This window comes from Spea bombifrons, chromosome 5, assembly GCF_027358695.1.
Source record: "Spea bombifrons isolate aSpeBom1 chromosome 5, aSpeBom1.2.pri, whole genome shotgun sequence".
In the NCBI taxonomy this organism is placed as follows: Eukaryota; Metazoa; Chordata; class Amphibia; order Anura; family Pelobatidae; genus Spea; species Spea bombifrons.
The window spans coordinates 88,325,874-88,342,954 of NC_071091.1; the positions used below are offsets into that span (position 1 = coordinate 88,325,874).

General features: G+C 38.8%; 1 protein-coding gene across 2 annotated transcripts in view; it reads left to right on the top strand.

Annotated features, from left to right (window-relative positions):
- Nucleotides 1–17,081, top strand: part of C5H8orf34 (chromosome 5 C8orf34 homolog) — a 91,144-nt gene that overhangs the window by 14,477 nt on the left and 59,586 nt on the right. For both annotated transcript variants that reach the window (XM_053468319.1, XM_053468320.1), the window contains exon 2: nt 16,093–16,240. In XM_053468319.1, coding sequence (XP_053324294.1) covers nt 16,093–16,240 — 148 coding nt within the window. The remainder of the gene's footprint in view (nt 1–16,092; nt 16,241–17,081) is intronic.

Sequence of the window (17,081 nt, forward strand, 5' to 3'; positions counted from 1 at the left end):
TGCGGTTCACCAGTCAGGAAGGGTGCAATCACTTCTGCCCACTCTGCAACTGGCAGTCTCTCTCTCTCCGCCACTCTCTCAAATACGGTGAGGTATGCCTCAACGTCGTCGTCGGGTGTCATTTTTTGTAAGCCCCGCTGAACGGCCCTCCTCACGTTAACAGTCTCAAGGGGGCTTGCCTCCACTTGTTGGGACTGAGCCACAACAGTCTCTCTGAGCGCAGCAATCTGCTCCATTAACAGGCGATTCGTTTCCTGTTGTTGGGCCATAGTCTGCTGTTGCGCATGTTGCTGGGCGTGAAAAGCCTCTGCATGAAACTTCCGTTGCTGTTCCAAGGCCTGCTCATGTCTCAGGTTAGCCTGTATCAGCTGCTTTATCACTTCCTCCATTGTGCCGGATGGGCCTTACAGTGCTGCAGCCTTCACTCAGGACATATGCTTCCGGCCCTTTAAATGTCCACAAAATTCAGATGCTGTGTTTTGTCCTGCCGTTGCTCCTAGCACCACTGTGCCCGCATTCTCCACCAATTGTAGGGGACAGCTCACGCATGGGGCGGCAATGACGGTTTCACACAGGTTTCCAACGTAAAAGCGTGTTTATTTAGATGTTGTAGTCACAGAGCACCTTGTAAACAAAACAAACTATAAGCCTGTCCGGCTCTAACTAAACAGCAGGATACCTCTCTAGCAGCCTAAGGTCTGACGCAAAGCAAAGTAACCAGTTTTGTATGGGGTAAAGCTTCATACCTGGTGGGCTGCAGCGCTGGCTGTAGCTGCTCCTTCATTCAGGTTCTCCCTTTTTCTTGCAAACCTAACAGCCCTCTCTTATAAGGCTTCCTCCCCAGTAACGAGCTTAGGAAGCCTCACCTGAGAGCACCTGGGTTTGCTACCATGCCTGGCTGAGGTAACCAGGTGAGATATACATCCCATCAACCACTCTCCCATACACTTTACCACACTACTTTAACTAAAAACTATTTTTTTTTCTTGGGCTTATATGGCTTCCTTTTTGCTTTCACTAGAGGCAGCCAGGGGAGGTGAGAAATGAGGTCTTATTTGCTCTCTGTAGCAAACTAAATAATGTATGTAGCAAAATTCATTGCAAAATTGACTTCAATGTATATTAAAAAACAAGACCTTTGGCACTAGGCTTTGTGACTTTTTTGTATTAAAGGTGTAAATTCTAAAACAGAAGCATCACTTATAGTTTGAAATGTATAAAAAGAGCCTTATAGGAATGTTGTGCATACATTGACACTCCAGGTATTCCTGTCTGTTTTTCAAATGCGGGGGGGGGGGTTCTGCAGAATTCCCCTATATACATTTGCTACTTTAATATGTATTCTTCTATAGTAGGGGTGTCAGAGACATTAAACTGTCCCTCTAGCTTGCACGGTTTAATTGATCACCAGTCTGTTGAGTAATGCATGTTTCCGAATCCTATTCATAAGTGATGAGCATGGCATATTTTGCGCCGAGTAGCAGGTTGAAGCTTGCTCGTAATCACACAGCTCTTCTAGAAGGAGTGCACCATATCAGTTTCTCATGTGGTTCACATCCAGTCTACATTAGCATGTTAATTGTGGTATTGCTTGGCACAGACAGTTAATTAAAGTTTGCTTCTTGCATGCCTAAATGTCAGATCCAGCTCACTGGGACTAACTTGAAAGTACACTCACGTTCTGAGACCAAAAAAAGAGAGAAAATCTAGTAGGCTGTGTATCTGCAGCTGCAAACTTGTTTCACATTTGGAAAATCCTAGAACCCATATTGTGTTTGTATGCTGAGTGAACAGCGGTACAAAAAAATCGTTAAATCTCATTTAACTACTTCATTATTTAAAGGATGCATTAATGCATTGCTCAGTATCGAATCTAAGCAATTTAGTTTCTCAAAAAGCTATTTAGTTATTTTGTAGGTTGATTATATATAATGGGCTAAGTTTATTTTGTACGAAGAAAATATAATCGGCTATGTTTTAAAGGCGTACACATGCTTTTGTACACATCTGGAAAACTGGGCAAAAGCCTAGCGGTCCAATGGCCGACGGCACCATACATCGTTATCTTTCTTCATGATCTTAAGTATCTGCGAGAGGTTAAGAGCCTAGCATATTGCTGTGTGTATCCAACTGGCGGCCATACTTGCATAATTTAGCAGCTGCTGGCCTTAAAGTGCCAGTTCAGATTCTCATCCCTAATTTCACCCTAGTGCTAATCTTCATATAAATGTACAGTCTAGTTCCCAAAATTTTATTTTTTAATGCATTTAGTTACTGGGGAAAATTAGGCTTTTGTCTTATTTTATCCTTTTCCTGACTATGAACTAGGATTGCTCAGTAGCAATCCTATTGAAGTAATTGAAGCAGCATCCAATTTTGTGAATGCTAGAAGAACATCAGTGTTCAGATCGACTGCAACAAGAGTTCTACTGAGCATGTGCAAGAAGCATTCCATAGTATGATTGCAGCTTTCAGTAGAGGCAGCTGGGGAGGAGTTTAAGGGAGACTCAAGAACTCCAATTATTAAAAAACGCCTGCACTGAATTCCATGCAAAATGCACTTGGTTATGCATTTAACATGAAAATAGGACTGGAGTGCTTCAATAGAAAAGAAAAATATATACCTGTATACTATTAAATATAAAAGGAAAACACGATATATAAAAGGAAAACACAATCCAAAGAAGAAAACATTAGGAGAAAGTGGAAAGCGTGGGCTTATTATTGGACTGTGAGAGAAAACATTTCATCTCCTACATGTCACTACGAAGCTGAAAGAAGGGCATACATCTTCTATGAGTGACTAACTATGCATTATGCAGGGTCAACATGGCCCCTCACAGGATAATCCTTTAGTAACTGCAATTCACAGTTTAGTGACTAAACCATAAATTCTCTGTAAACATCCTCTTTTATTAGAAGGAATATTATTCTCACATTCCTTACGCTATATTCTGCGATGATTTTACCAAAATCAGCACATTTATCAGCTTTTATCATGGCTCTCCCTTCCTTGCGTAAACATCTAGTAGTCTAGTGCTTCTAATCCATCTGTAATGGAGAGAGGGCTGAAAACCATTTTTAGGATACTGAACCTGACTCATTTCACATTTCTCTTCACTGTTAGCCTAATTAATTGCTAATAACATTTGCAATTCTTCCACCGAGGATCCAGGTCCTATTCCCTGAAGGATTCTTTGCATCTGATCTATAAGGCATATACACAACATAATACTCCCTTAAGGAGTATTGCTGTTTAGCCTAGCGCAGGTATTAATTACTATTGCTACGACCGTCCATGACAACACCAGTTAAGAATACAAAGACCCTTAAATGGGATGAAATATCTTGCATATATAATATTTAACAAGGTTTTAAAATGATTTACTTTTATCACAAAGAGCCTCTCCATAATTGAATGCTACATTTTTCCTATACTAAACAGATTTTACGGATGGTGGGCATTTTTATATTCTTCACAGTGATTGTTATTGATTTTTCTATCAATAAAAAAACATTGACACAACCATTAGTCCTACTGAAGATTTCAAATAGCTTGGTGGCATTGGATTTTTGGGCCTCTACCTCTGTATAGAGGATATGCCGGGCAGTATATACCAGAGGCTAGGCATCATGGCAAAGCTATTATTTATCCAGACTCCCTCAAAACAATGTTTCCATAATAAAACATGACTCTTTTTTTTGGTACCACATATGAGGATTATCTTTAATGTGAAATTTAGATAATTTTTTGAGTATATCACAGTTGAGGCTGTCGTTTGGAATTTAAACACACGCCACTTCTTAGAAAATCTTGAAATAGTAGTATGTTTTTAGAGGAAAAATTCCTGGAAGGCTGTTAAAATGAATTATGCCAAAGACCACGTTGCTTATTAACCCAAAACTATGAAGTAGATAAATAAATACGTTTTTCCTAAAAATAAGCGAATGATATAATCAAACACTTTGCACATCTGGCAATACACTTACAGAAATCACTCAAAACAGATGTCTCCATTGCCGCCTTTGAAGGATCACTTGTGTACCAAAAAAATTGGGGACACCTAAGACCTGACTAAGACCTGATGGTTGTCAATTTACCAACAAGACTCCCCATATTTCTCTTCTACTGGAACTTGCATTATATTAGTGTTATAGGCACCGGCTGTGTCTGCCTTTGACCCATATATCCAAAACGTATTCACTAAAGGATTTGTGGATTTGGAAAAGGTATTTCTATCTGTAGAGCAATGTAGAATGATGTGTTGATCTAGGTTGTATAGAAATAATCTTAGAAATCATTTTTCTCTTAGGGCAAATGTTTCCTTTAAACCGCTTTTACGCCTTTTAATCTATGAAAGAAAGTAGATGCAGCGGTACAGATGTTAAGTTCTCAATCTTATGTGCACACAATAATGATGTGTTTGCCTTTTATGTGTTAATGTGGCCAATACATTTATACATTTTGTGCTATTTGCTCAAAACATCAACAAAAACATGAGCTTCTCTAGGGCAGTTGTCTGTTGCATGACAGGTCTCATCCACGTAGCTTCCTGGGAACATGAGGCTCACATCCATCCATTGTCAGTTTAATAATTGTACTTGTCCAAGCTACAGTGTGCACTACATTAAAGGCTTACGTGTTTTTCTCTGTACATTTTCTGTTAACCCACTGTTCATTGTACACGGTTTTTAGGAGACTTGGGCGCCGGCCAACTCTTCGTGTTCGCCTTCGTGGGGGAAGAAATCTTCGTATTCCGCGAATATTTGCCAGTTCCTGTCTTCGGTTCGGGCAAATATACGTTTGCATTTTTCTTGTTCGTTTTTTTCTTAGTTTTTTCCATTTTTTTTAGAAGGGGTTAATACGGGGTTAACGTGGTACAGACTACGCAGCAGCTTTGGTGCCAGGAGTTTAAATGCCCGTACGAGCAACCCTATTGGTCGCCTGCAGGGGCCTCCTCTGCCATCAACCAATGAAGTACACCTGACAGACAGGGGATTGTAGTGGGGGGGCAGGGGGCTTGTAGTGGAGGGCCCACTAGCCCTGTTCCCACCACTACTAGCCTCTATTCCCCCCACTACAGCCACTGCCCCCCCACACTGTGGGGGGAAATGTGCTGTAGTGAGGGGGAATGGTAGTGTAGTGGAGGGGATAGGTGCTGTATAGTGGGGGAAAGCAGCTAAAGGAAAATTAGTTGATTATAAAATTCAAAACAAAATTTATAAAAAAAAATATTCAAAGATGGTCGCTGGACGCCGCCGCGGGTGAAAATGTGGTCACCCAAATAGGGTGACCACATTTTTTTTCTGTCATTCAGGGACACACTATAAAGCAGGTAAGATTACACAAACAGGTGTATATATATATATATATATATATATATATATATATATATATATATATATATAAAAATAATACATATATTTATACACTGATGCACACCGTCACATACACATAAAATACATTTTATATATTATATAAATATGTATATATATATATATATATATATACCGTATTTGCTCGATTATAAGACGACCCTGATTATAAGACGACCCCCCAAAATCTGAATATTAACTTAGGAAAAAAAGAAAAAGCCTGAATATAAGACGACCCTAAAGGAAAAAAGTTTTACCAGTAAATGTTAATTCATGTAAACTATTTTTTTTAATAAAAGCTATGATTGAGAAAAATATATTTTTTTTGTTTTTATTTCTTGTATTTTCCAACCTGTCCCCCAGTTACGCACATCTGCCCCCAGGCTTGCCGCACCAATATGGCACTGTGGCCCATGATATGCCTTTTAACCCTCTATATGCCACTGTGCCCCATGGTATGCCTTTTGACCCCCTATGTGCCACTCTGCCTCCAGAAATGCCTTATACCCCTATATCCCATTCTGGCATTTAGGGGGTTAAAATGCATATTATGGGGCAGAGTGGCATATAGGGAGGTATAAGGCATTCCAGGAGGCAGAGTGGCATTAAGGGAGTTAAAAGGCATTATATAGAGCACTCTGCCTCCAGAAATGCCTTATACCCCTATATGCCACTCTGGCATTTAGGGGGTTAAAAGGCATATTATGGGGCAGAGTGGCATATAGGGAGGTATAAGGCATTTCAGGAGGCAGAGTGCTCTATTAAATGCCCCCTTAACGCCACTCTGCCTCCTGAAATGCCTTATACCTCCCTATATGCCACTCTGCCCCATAATATGCCTTTTAACCCCCTAAGTGCCAGAGTGGCATATAGGGGTGTAAGGCATTACACACACACACACACACACACACACACACACACACTTACCGGTGCTTCCAATTTCCTGCTGCATTGCCGGGGCAGCGGGTTGACGTCTCATTCCGCGGCAGCCGGAAGGAGGTGGAGTTGGCAGCGGGGGTTTGTATGCGTCCGTCGCAAATACCTTCCCCGGCTGTCAGAGATCAGGAACTCTGGAACTCTAATCTCTGACAGTCGGGGAAGGTATTTGCGACGGACGCATACAAACCCCCGCTGCCAACTTCACCTCCGGAAGCACCGGTAAGTGTGTGGGGAGGGGGGGGGGCGACGACAGGAGGATCCAGGTCCCCTGCAGCGGTGCGGGGGATCTGGATCTTAGTCTACTAATCAGACCTCTATTTGAGGTCTGATTAGAAGACGACCCCGATTATAAGACGAGGGGTATTTTTCAGAGCATTTGCTCTGAAAAAAACCTCGTCTTATAATCGAGCAAATACGGTATATCACACACACCCTGATTCACATATACTATTATATATTAATTACTAAGAAGCCTTGGAAACCATGTTGATTTCAGATTTAATAATATACATACACTCATCACAGACATGAGTAGATATAGAATGTTAACCCCTCTAATACCAGGCATGAGTACATTCAGAGCATTAACTCCTCTATTACCAGACATTACACACACAGTCTCACAAACAGACAAACACAGTGACAAACAAACACAGTGACAAACACAGTCACACAAACAAACACTGTGACAAACTGACAAACACAGTCACACAAACAAACCTGGTGCTGGCTGCAGCTTACTCTGAGTTGGTGTGAAGGAGGAACTCAGCCTATCAGGAGAGGCTTCTGAACTCTCAGGCAATCAGGAGAGTTGAGAAGTCTCTCCTGATTGGCTGAGACCTCCTTCACTCAGACTGCTCATTCTGGGGCAAGGCATTGTCACCCTAGCCCCAAACCGACAGTATGACTGCCAGTGGGCCCCCCGAAGGTTAGTGGGCCCTGGGCAAACACCAACTTTGCCCGCTGAATAAAGCGGCCTTGATATGTAGTTACCTATGGGTCACTTAATGGCCTGCACGCTTGATCTATTGAGCCTTTGCTATGTCCTGCTTTCTCATGCAGAATTTCCACCACCTGAGTTATTCATAAATACCTGTCTACCTTCCTGCACTTCAAACGCCCCTGGCATAATTATTGCCAGCTGAGTTACTTTTTTGTCACTGATTATATCAGCTTGACTACTCTTTCCTACTACAATTCCTTTCAATTTTTAAGAAAAAAAAGCCAGCAAAAGAGTTAAATAAGACCGAACACCCACCTAGTGAGATTACCCTCATACGTCTATGCAAATCAATTAATTTACATATAGAAGCATGATGATGCCACAGATGGAATAAAATCAGAATGTATTCTCTACCTTAATGCTTGGCTTTTTTTATTTTATTTTTATCCATGGAATATTATCTATTATTATAAATCACCGATCAGAGCGACAGAGTAAGAAAATCTACAACTTCCCAGTTTGCAAACCTGGCTAAGATGTGTTTCTTAGTAGAACAGCATTGTAGGGACTTAATGAACCATGGTTGACTTGCTCCCTTAGTAATTCTGGAAAAAGCTTAGGTTGTAAGGAGAGCGGGCAAAAGGGAGAGAAACTGATAAGATTTTATGAGCGAGAACTAAGTGCATTCACATAATGAAATGATATACTTTATCATAAGTACATGGGTTTGTCATACAGAGCTTACCTAGCATATCAATTTTCAGAAACGGGATAATGCTGCCTAGCAGAAACATCAATATTTCATAGTCAGGAAGTGCTTTTTTATGTTATAATATGAATATACATTTTGTATCATGCGGAAAAGCAAAGATGGGTGATAAGCTAAGTGCTTTTATATATTACAAAGATGTTTAATCCATTCATCCATTGAAAATTATCAAATTTAAGGAACTAAATAATATATCGGCAATTTTTTAGATACTAGCCATATTTAGTAATTAGGTGGTATGAACAACTACTGCAATCTCGACCTGGATAATATCAGTTGGATGTTCCTATTAGTGGCATTAACCACAGAAAATATGGTCAATCTAGTTGTTTGGCTGCCATATTAAGTTGCGGTTGGACCATTCAATACGCAAGTACCAAAAACACTTCAAATACATGTTTATTTCAATGTGTATCTTAGAATACTTGGGTACATCCATGGATTAGTGACTCAAGGTCATATCCTTCCTGATTACCGGGCATGAGGGTATAAATTGTTGGGAGTTGGCTGTATTTCTACTTTCCATGCTAGTAGAATGGTTCATTATCTCAGAGGTATAGAAGCATATTGTAAAACCTGCATAATCATCCAGCGTTCCTAAGCAAGGAGCCCCTGTATTGAGATGAAAATGAAACCTCTATGATGCTCTGCTGTGAATATTCAGGGTACAGCACAGGCCATGGGTTTATTCAGATTTTAATAGTTAATTAGTTAATTTTTTTGTGCTTGTTGTAACCTAGAAGGATGCTTTCCCCCTGTGAGCTATGAAGTTGCTGGGTGATTTTGTTTCCCATTAAACGTGTCTTCACGAGTAAGCATTTAGCAAAACCGTACACTCAGCAGACATACAGTATTTGTCTTTTCTAAACTTTCACTGGATATCAAGCATGTTAAAGAGACCCAAAGGGATCGCATAACGTGATCTTGTAACGGGCAGTGCTTTATATTAGCCTCGTGCGAGTTTCATTGCAGATTTCCGCCCTTAAACAGCCCTCGTTTTTAAAGCTAAAGGGGCCGTCATAATATACTCTGCTTTGGTATGATGAAGTGTGGGGGTTTAGAATAATTAAGAAAATGAAATTGCATTTGGAGATTACTGTTGTTTTAAGTCTATATTTTAGCATTGTTCCTGCTATCTTCAGGTATTATTTTTTTCTTATATGTTTTACCACAATTTTCTCAAGTAGAAAGGGGAGCTCTTGCCTCACAAAAATAATGAACAATATCAATCATTGGCAAACATACTATAGCAATCCAAATTCCAATATTCCAGAGTATCATAGTCAGCCTGGTAGCATGAGGTATGGAGGTTATATTTTAACTGGTCCGTTAAATTACATAATGGGGCCTAGATTGGGTGCCTTCATTGTAACTACCCTATAGATGTTATTTCAGCTACTTGGAGAACTACCTAGAGGCCTCACCGCCAAAGGTAGAGTTGTCTCCTAGAATTAACAAAAGTGGGTATTGAAATCTGTTTCAAGGGCTGATTTGATCTTGTCCGAGTCCCTCTGGACCTCAAACTCCAGTAAGGCCGTTTCTAATTTATGGCAACTTCCCTAATGTACAATGCCTATCAGAATCTTTGGAGATGTTGAGCTGGGATTGTCACGGCCAGGCTTGAAATAGAAACATGCAAGCTAAAAGCACTAGAGTGTAATCCCGCAAACACACTTGCTGAGTATCAACCATTTAGTCAATAATCAGTTTGTATTAAATTATACAGGGGTAAATATAATGCATTATATTAGTATTGATGAGAAACCATTTTAAATAGTGCCTTTTCTTGTTAATTTGTGCATCACATGTGGAGAACGAAAAAGCCCCAAAAAATTGTTAATATACTTTTTTTTATTTGTAGCATAAACTTTCAAGAAGGATAAACATCATCGGTAGAGCTCTGTGTCTCCAAAGTACATATTTTGAAGTTATATGATTTGTTCCACAATAGCGGAGAAAGAACTTTCACAGTACATTGGCTTAAGAACACAAGGGATGGTATGTACTGTTCGGGCCAAATGGAGCCAAGGGTCAGGTATTTTAGAACAGAGTACTGTCAAGTGATTTATGGATTTAAGCTTTTGCTGCCTATCCGCAGATGGCCAGTTTAACACCTCAGCGGATCCAGGATATTTCTTTTGAAAGTTACTTTACAAAGTGAGATTCAAGAGCATTCTAATGTACACAATTAAAACGGTGCTAAAATGGCTGAATATTTTCAAGATGCTAAAACAGAAATAGAAAGCAGAAATAGAAGTAAATTTCACTTTGATCACAATGCTAAAAAAAATAAGTTATGTTAACTTTTTCAATTTCGGACATCTGCAGTGGCCCAGTATGAGAAGAGAACTGCAAATATTATGAGACTATGAGATCGTACATAGGTCCCAATATGCTGGAGGTGCTAGGAAACTATTGTGAAGGCTATTATGGAGATAGATGATTTAAAGCAGAGCTTGCTACGATCCTGTTGCTTTAGACCTCTAGAACCGCTATGCACTGTAAGGGTCGCATTTGGAATGAAACAGAGGGAGAGGAGGGGATTGATTATTGCTAGGAATTTCTTTGTTTCTGTATGCATTTGACCAACCAAGTTGTTGGGGAAATCCTCATGGCCCTGGAGATCATACATGTTTAATGTTTTCTTTTCTTTGGTTTTGCAACAAGATTGAAGTGGGGATAACTAGATGATGGGCATGCACACATGTATTAATGTTCCACTTGGTGTCATCTTGTATTGATGTACTGATGGAATATACTGTCCTGATTGCTGCGACTTTTCTTAAGATAAAAAGAGATTTAAAAAATATCAATAAATACAATTTCCGATCTATCAGAAGGAAATCACTGCATAATGATAGTAATAATAAACTATGTGAAAGTAAACTTCCCTGGTAAACCATGCTCTGGGGAGTAAGCGTTTTAAACATATTAACCCCTTCACAACAAAGCCCGTATATGTACGGGCTCACAATGCATTGTCCTTAATGGGTTTAGGAACAACCCGCTGTCTTTTTAAAAAATTAGAGAATTGAGGTAGAAGTGTGACATAATTTATACTCATTTACATGTCTTGGTACCGGGTCCCATAGCAGATAAGAACCATTCAACCCATCTAGTCTGCCAATTTTTCCTGCTGTACAAACGCAGACCTTAGTTCTTAGTCTTGTCTTTCAAGATTCAGGACAGCTTTATGCCTATCCCATGGTTACATTCCCTGATTGTATTAGCCTCTACTTCCCTATAAATTCTGGATTTAGCTTTTGACAAAACTATTTTCCAGAAATTATCTTGATTGGTAGTTTTGACATTAAGTAAGTGTTATTTAATAATATTTACCTATTACACAATTAATGCAGTTTGCAATTAGATACAGCCCATTAAATATATTGCTTAAAATTATCCTGTGAGCATCCAGGCATTTAAAAAAAATGGGTTAGCAGTTATAGCCTATTAATCACTACTTCAATTACAAGTAAGTTTTAATTAGCTGTGTCGGAATGTACCTACAAGGTATTATGCTAATTAATGCAACTTCTACTCCATTTCTAATTGATAAAAGTAAGTAAAGATGTGTTCTCTTGAGATTTAGGCTTTATATCTAGAAACTATGGAAATGCTCTATATCTAGTACACAATTGGCTAGTTCTAAATTCAAAAATGAATTATCACAACTATGATATAACCACATCCGCCATTAAAAACTATATATTAGCATACCTGGGAACGCTCCAGGTTTGACCCAGAGTCTTCAGATGAAGAGCTGCTTTCCTGGGTCTCCGAGTTACAATCCTCTTTCTCACGGGCAGAGGAGGGACAATAACACTGGGCTCACTACTCGCCAAATCCTGCTCCCACTCCCAACCATTCTAATGGTATCTGTAGCAAGCCCAGGTGTTCATGGCTGGTCCTGCCCCTTCACAAAGCCACTTCATCATAACAAGGTGAACTCCAGCTAGCCTACCTTGGAAAGTTCCCAGGTATTCTTATTACTTGTCTTATTTCTATTTGATATTCTATTCAAGTCTGTTACCCAGCTCTAACAACACATTTAATTCCTTCAAAGGCACAGTCAGTGTTTCATGCAAAATGCCCTTCATTCCCCATGATCCTTCTGTTATATTTGCTTTGGAATCCCACTTACAGCATATTGCATCGTTTTAGTGACATGTTCATGAGTGGTAGAGACTTTATATACCGTATTTATAATTTATATTTATATTTATATATTAATTAAATATCCCTGCATATCAAACAGGGCTAGGCAGCAATTTAAAATAAGGAGACAACCCTCAAAAACAGCACATCAGTAACAGAAGTAACAATTTACAATATTATTGATCTAATTTTAATTAAAAATGTAAGGTTAGTGTCAATAAAGAACCTTTTGGATGCAGAAAGGATGTTTACAGACTTAAAGTGGTTCTTCTTATATGGCAGCTAATATAATACTATAACCTTTATCTTTCTATGGACCAAGGCCTGAAATAAAATTCAGACTGTTTGACCTTTACGTTTCTATCATTTGTTTTATCCTTTTGTTCATCCACATCTTGTGGAGCATTGTTCCCCAAATGTGACATGTTAAGTTACTTTCTATAAAATCTTAGCACAAAATTGTTTATTTTTTTAGATGTTGCTGAAGGTCCAGGACATGATGTTTGAAAGATAAATAAAATTCTATTGTAAAGTTATCCTCTTGTTATTAATTGTCAAGATAGCCGAAGGTTGTTTTCTGACACTCTGGAAAAGGTTACAGGAAATATACATATTCATATATACATTCTGCAGCAAATATCAGTTAATATAATAGAACAGACTAGACCATTTTTAATAATAAGGGGCTCTAGTCAAGCATCCTCTAGTGCCGTCCCAGCCCCTTATGGTGCTGCTCAATGGAATTGAAGCTCTGTGCAGCCACGGGGGCATTATACATCAAGCATACTTGGCACATGCTTATAGCCCCCTGAGCTCTGGGGGTGGGGGGCAAGAGTGGTGTGCTCAGTGGGGTCACGTTAGCTGTATACAAAAAAAAATACAAAACACATTTGTACACTTTCAGAAGCAGGGAATTAGCTCACACTTGGCAAATAAAAGCAGCAAATACTATTTAAAAACAAAAATCTCAAACACATATCTCAAACACAGATTGGGGATACTGGGGATTCAGGCGGTAGAGTGGGCTTGACTAAATGCCGGCCGCTCCCACAACCTGGAGACAGAACACCATGACCCTGAGGACTGGAGAAGCGGCCCTTCACCAGGAGACTCTGGGCAAAACATGGACAACTCCTAGGAATACCTGTATGTTCTTACATTGTTTTCTCCTGATAGATTCAGGGAAGACGTCCTCAGTCTATCCTATAGAAAGGAGTTTGCATCCATTGCGTGCTTAAAGTAACAGCTCTGGATTCACAATCCAAGTCCACCTAGAATTAGATGGGGCATTAAGAACATACTTATACAGTGGAGCCACCAGTGAAGGTACTCCAAATTTCTACAGTTCTTCCATCAGACCTTACGTCCAGCTTACAAGGCATTTCCCTGCCCTTGACACTTATATTTGATTACAGAATTCATATGAATAAATACAAAACTGTGTCCTTTACAGATAAAAAATGTATTTAAGAATTAAATGTAATTTATTTGCACCTTTAAGGTATAGAAAAATCTAATGTGAATGGATTTGCCTAAGTATACATTTTGTGTGTCTTGGATAATGGTAATACATTTCTAAGCATTCCAGCAAAGTTTTGCAGGTTTCCTAATTGTTCGTATGCTAGAGTGAACTGCTTTTGTTCTCATAATAAAACTGCTAACAATGAATGTGCTAGTTTAGCATTTATCTGCGAATAGAGATTCATTCATTACACTTGCTTAACAAAAAGAAGATTAAGAATATATTCCCTTCATTCTGGTATTTTTGACTGCACAATAATTTTGTGAGAAGGAAATTTGCAATCATGCAGAGACAGTGAAAGGTCAGTAGTGTTTTTGGCTCCAGCACACTCATTTTAAAGATTTACAAAAGTAATTTATGCTGAAAAAAAGATGTAAAAACATTAAATAAAAAAAACCAGTTCAAGTGGTCATCCTTACTAAGCTAACCTTGGCAGGAGAGGATCGTGGTCTAGTTACCATACCTCGGAAGTTCTCAGAGCTCCCTGTGGGAGTGTCTTTATTAGGGGGTGGGGGAGTTGTGCAGGGGAGGGGCTAGACTAAATTTAGGCAGTGAGTAGACCAGAGCCTTACCCAGTTTAGGCATGATGGATATAAGGGCAGATAATGATTTAGTGGATATATGACCTGTTTGAAAATAACGGTTTACTAAGAAGGGTAACAATACGCTGCGTGCAGCTTCCTCCAAAGACCGTTCTGGGTAAAGCCATCAGCCCCAGGTGCTTTGGGGAGTTTCAGACCTTCAACTACTTCCCCTACTTCTGGTGCTTACAAGGCTTCCCTGACTTCATGGCTGAGGGCTGGGAACTCAACTGAGTCGAAGAATGTCTTCACCTCATCTGCAGGCGGTTGATCTGTTTAGGCATCTGTGTATGTGTGTTATAAAAGAATAATTAGCGAATTCATCTGCAACATCACAGGGATTATACAGTTTGCAGCCTCCCGCAGAAGTAATTAAAGCTATTTCCCATACGTTGCCTTAACATTTCTGCTAAGAACGAATCCACTTTATTCACTCTTGCATGGAATAGTTGTTATAATAATAGTTGTTCAAGTTTGCGTAGGGCAGATTCCATCTTTATTTTGTTTAGTTCTCCAATCTCTTCCCTATGTGGTCTTATAGCAATTTAATGTCTCGGCTGGTTTTAGCTTTCTGTGGTTGTGGTAATCAGAGCACAATTAAAACTTTGATCCAGAGCCACCTTTTTATACATAAAGCATTTTATGTGCGATAGACTGTGTTATAATTAATAGCATGTTGGGTTTTCATCACTGTTAGAGTGTGCCATACTCTAAATTCATACCCATACTCCTCTATACATTCAGGTCAATACTACTACCTACCCAAATGTTGGAGAACGGTAACAGCAATGTAGCTACTGTGAGCATACCAGCAACTCTCCTGCAGTGCAACTTTTTATATATTTTCATCATATTCAGGAAAAATCCTGTATAATTTGGTAACATTGCTGAGATATGACAAAGAACACATAAAAATAAAAAAATCATTGGAAACCGGTATGTTGTAATTCTGGAGAGGATACAACAGAAATATTCCGAGGCACCATGACCCTGTACTATATGTGTTTCAAACAATAATATATATATTTTTTTTAATATGAGTTTGTATTCTCTTGCATTCTCTCCCTTTTGTCTTTGATCCATCCAATTGGGCTTGAAAAAGGGGATTTTAATTTTGGCATTAGAACTTTGCATAACAAGGCACCTCCGCAAACTGGAGAAAACTCTACAAATGGGTGTCAGAGGTTTACTCATCTACTTGCTAATGAACTGATAATACTGTGGTAATAAAGCAACACAATGTGATTTGTATATTTTAATTAGAACCAATTATATCAAGTTCATATAGGTAAGAGGATAGGATTTTAACCATTTGGTGCTAAGCACAATTTTTTTTTTTTCTGCAGTGCCTTTTACATCATGACATTAAAATACGAATTCAAACTCTGGGATTAGCGCCAGCGTAGCAGGATATTGGCACAGGACACAAAAAAACACAAAACTGTAATTTAGGTGTAAATGTTGCAATCTGCATTTGTGTGCAAATTTTGGCCACTCTGGTTCTGTTGATATCATGCATTTTCTTCAGTTATTGGACTCCCCCCAAACAAAAACAAAATAAATAAAAACCCCTTGCAGTTATCACATTAACTAAATATAAAACACATACTGACCAAGTGTAGACATAAAATGTGTATATAGCGCATACATATATAGTTAAACAATAGCTACAATGAGAAGGTAACAATGATTTCATGTAACATGTGTAACTGTATGAGGACACTAATGTGTTCTACAAATGTATTGCCTATTATTATTTATATTGTGCAACTCAACAAAAAACATTTCTTCCTGTTATCCTTAGGAATTAATGACAAAACTGATAACAGAGACCCCAGACCAGCCAATTCCATTTCTAATCCAGCATCTTCAATCAAAAATAGGACATGTTGGCCACCTACATAGGACCTTGTCTGGATCTGCTGCTCTTTGGGCGGAAAGTGAATCAACAGGTAATAGTTTTGCTAAATCATTGTTATCCAATAGAAGGCATTGCAACAAAAGTTTTTGCACCCCAAGGGCATTTGTTAGAGCCTCCATTCTACATGAAAGATGTTTTTATTACTTAATTACATATCATCTATGGACAGGCACTGCTGTCTGGGGACACAATATATTATCTTATAGTCTATAGCTCATTCACTGATGGACCGGATTGACGTTTGAATTTATGTCCATTATCCGGCTGACAAGTTAATGGTTAATGGCTCTCTTGATTGGTGTAAATCATTGTACTTTATTTTGGCAACTATGAAAAAAAAACGTATTTGTTCCCTCTGATAAAATACTAATAAAAATGTCACTGTCAGAAGTTGTGTTTGTATTGTATCAATATGTTTATGTCAGCATGTCACACTCCAGCATTGTTACTGGCTATAATATTCAGCAGACATCGCTACTTCTGGTAATTGCTCTCTTCTTGTTTTTCACCTAAAAATTACAATATTGTAGTTTTCAAGTTGATGTTATTTACTTTATTGAAAAAAAAAAATATTCTCCGCTGGTCCATTGTCACAAAAGCGTCTTCCCCAGGAGCCCCGCAATTGTGCGTGGGACAGTTGCTGTGGCCCCCTAAGGTAAGCCTGGGACAGGCTGCTATCCCTTTCACCCTGTGTTAAAGACAGTCCCGCTTGGATATTTCTATTTCATAAGAGTACTGTTCAACTTTTCAATGTGAGTATTATAAAATTTGATCAATCCTATCAAACCCATGACATAATAAACTATAATATATTTTTATTATTTATTGTTTTATATAGCACCATCATATTCCGTAGCTCTGTACAATGGGTA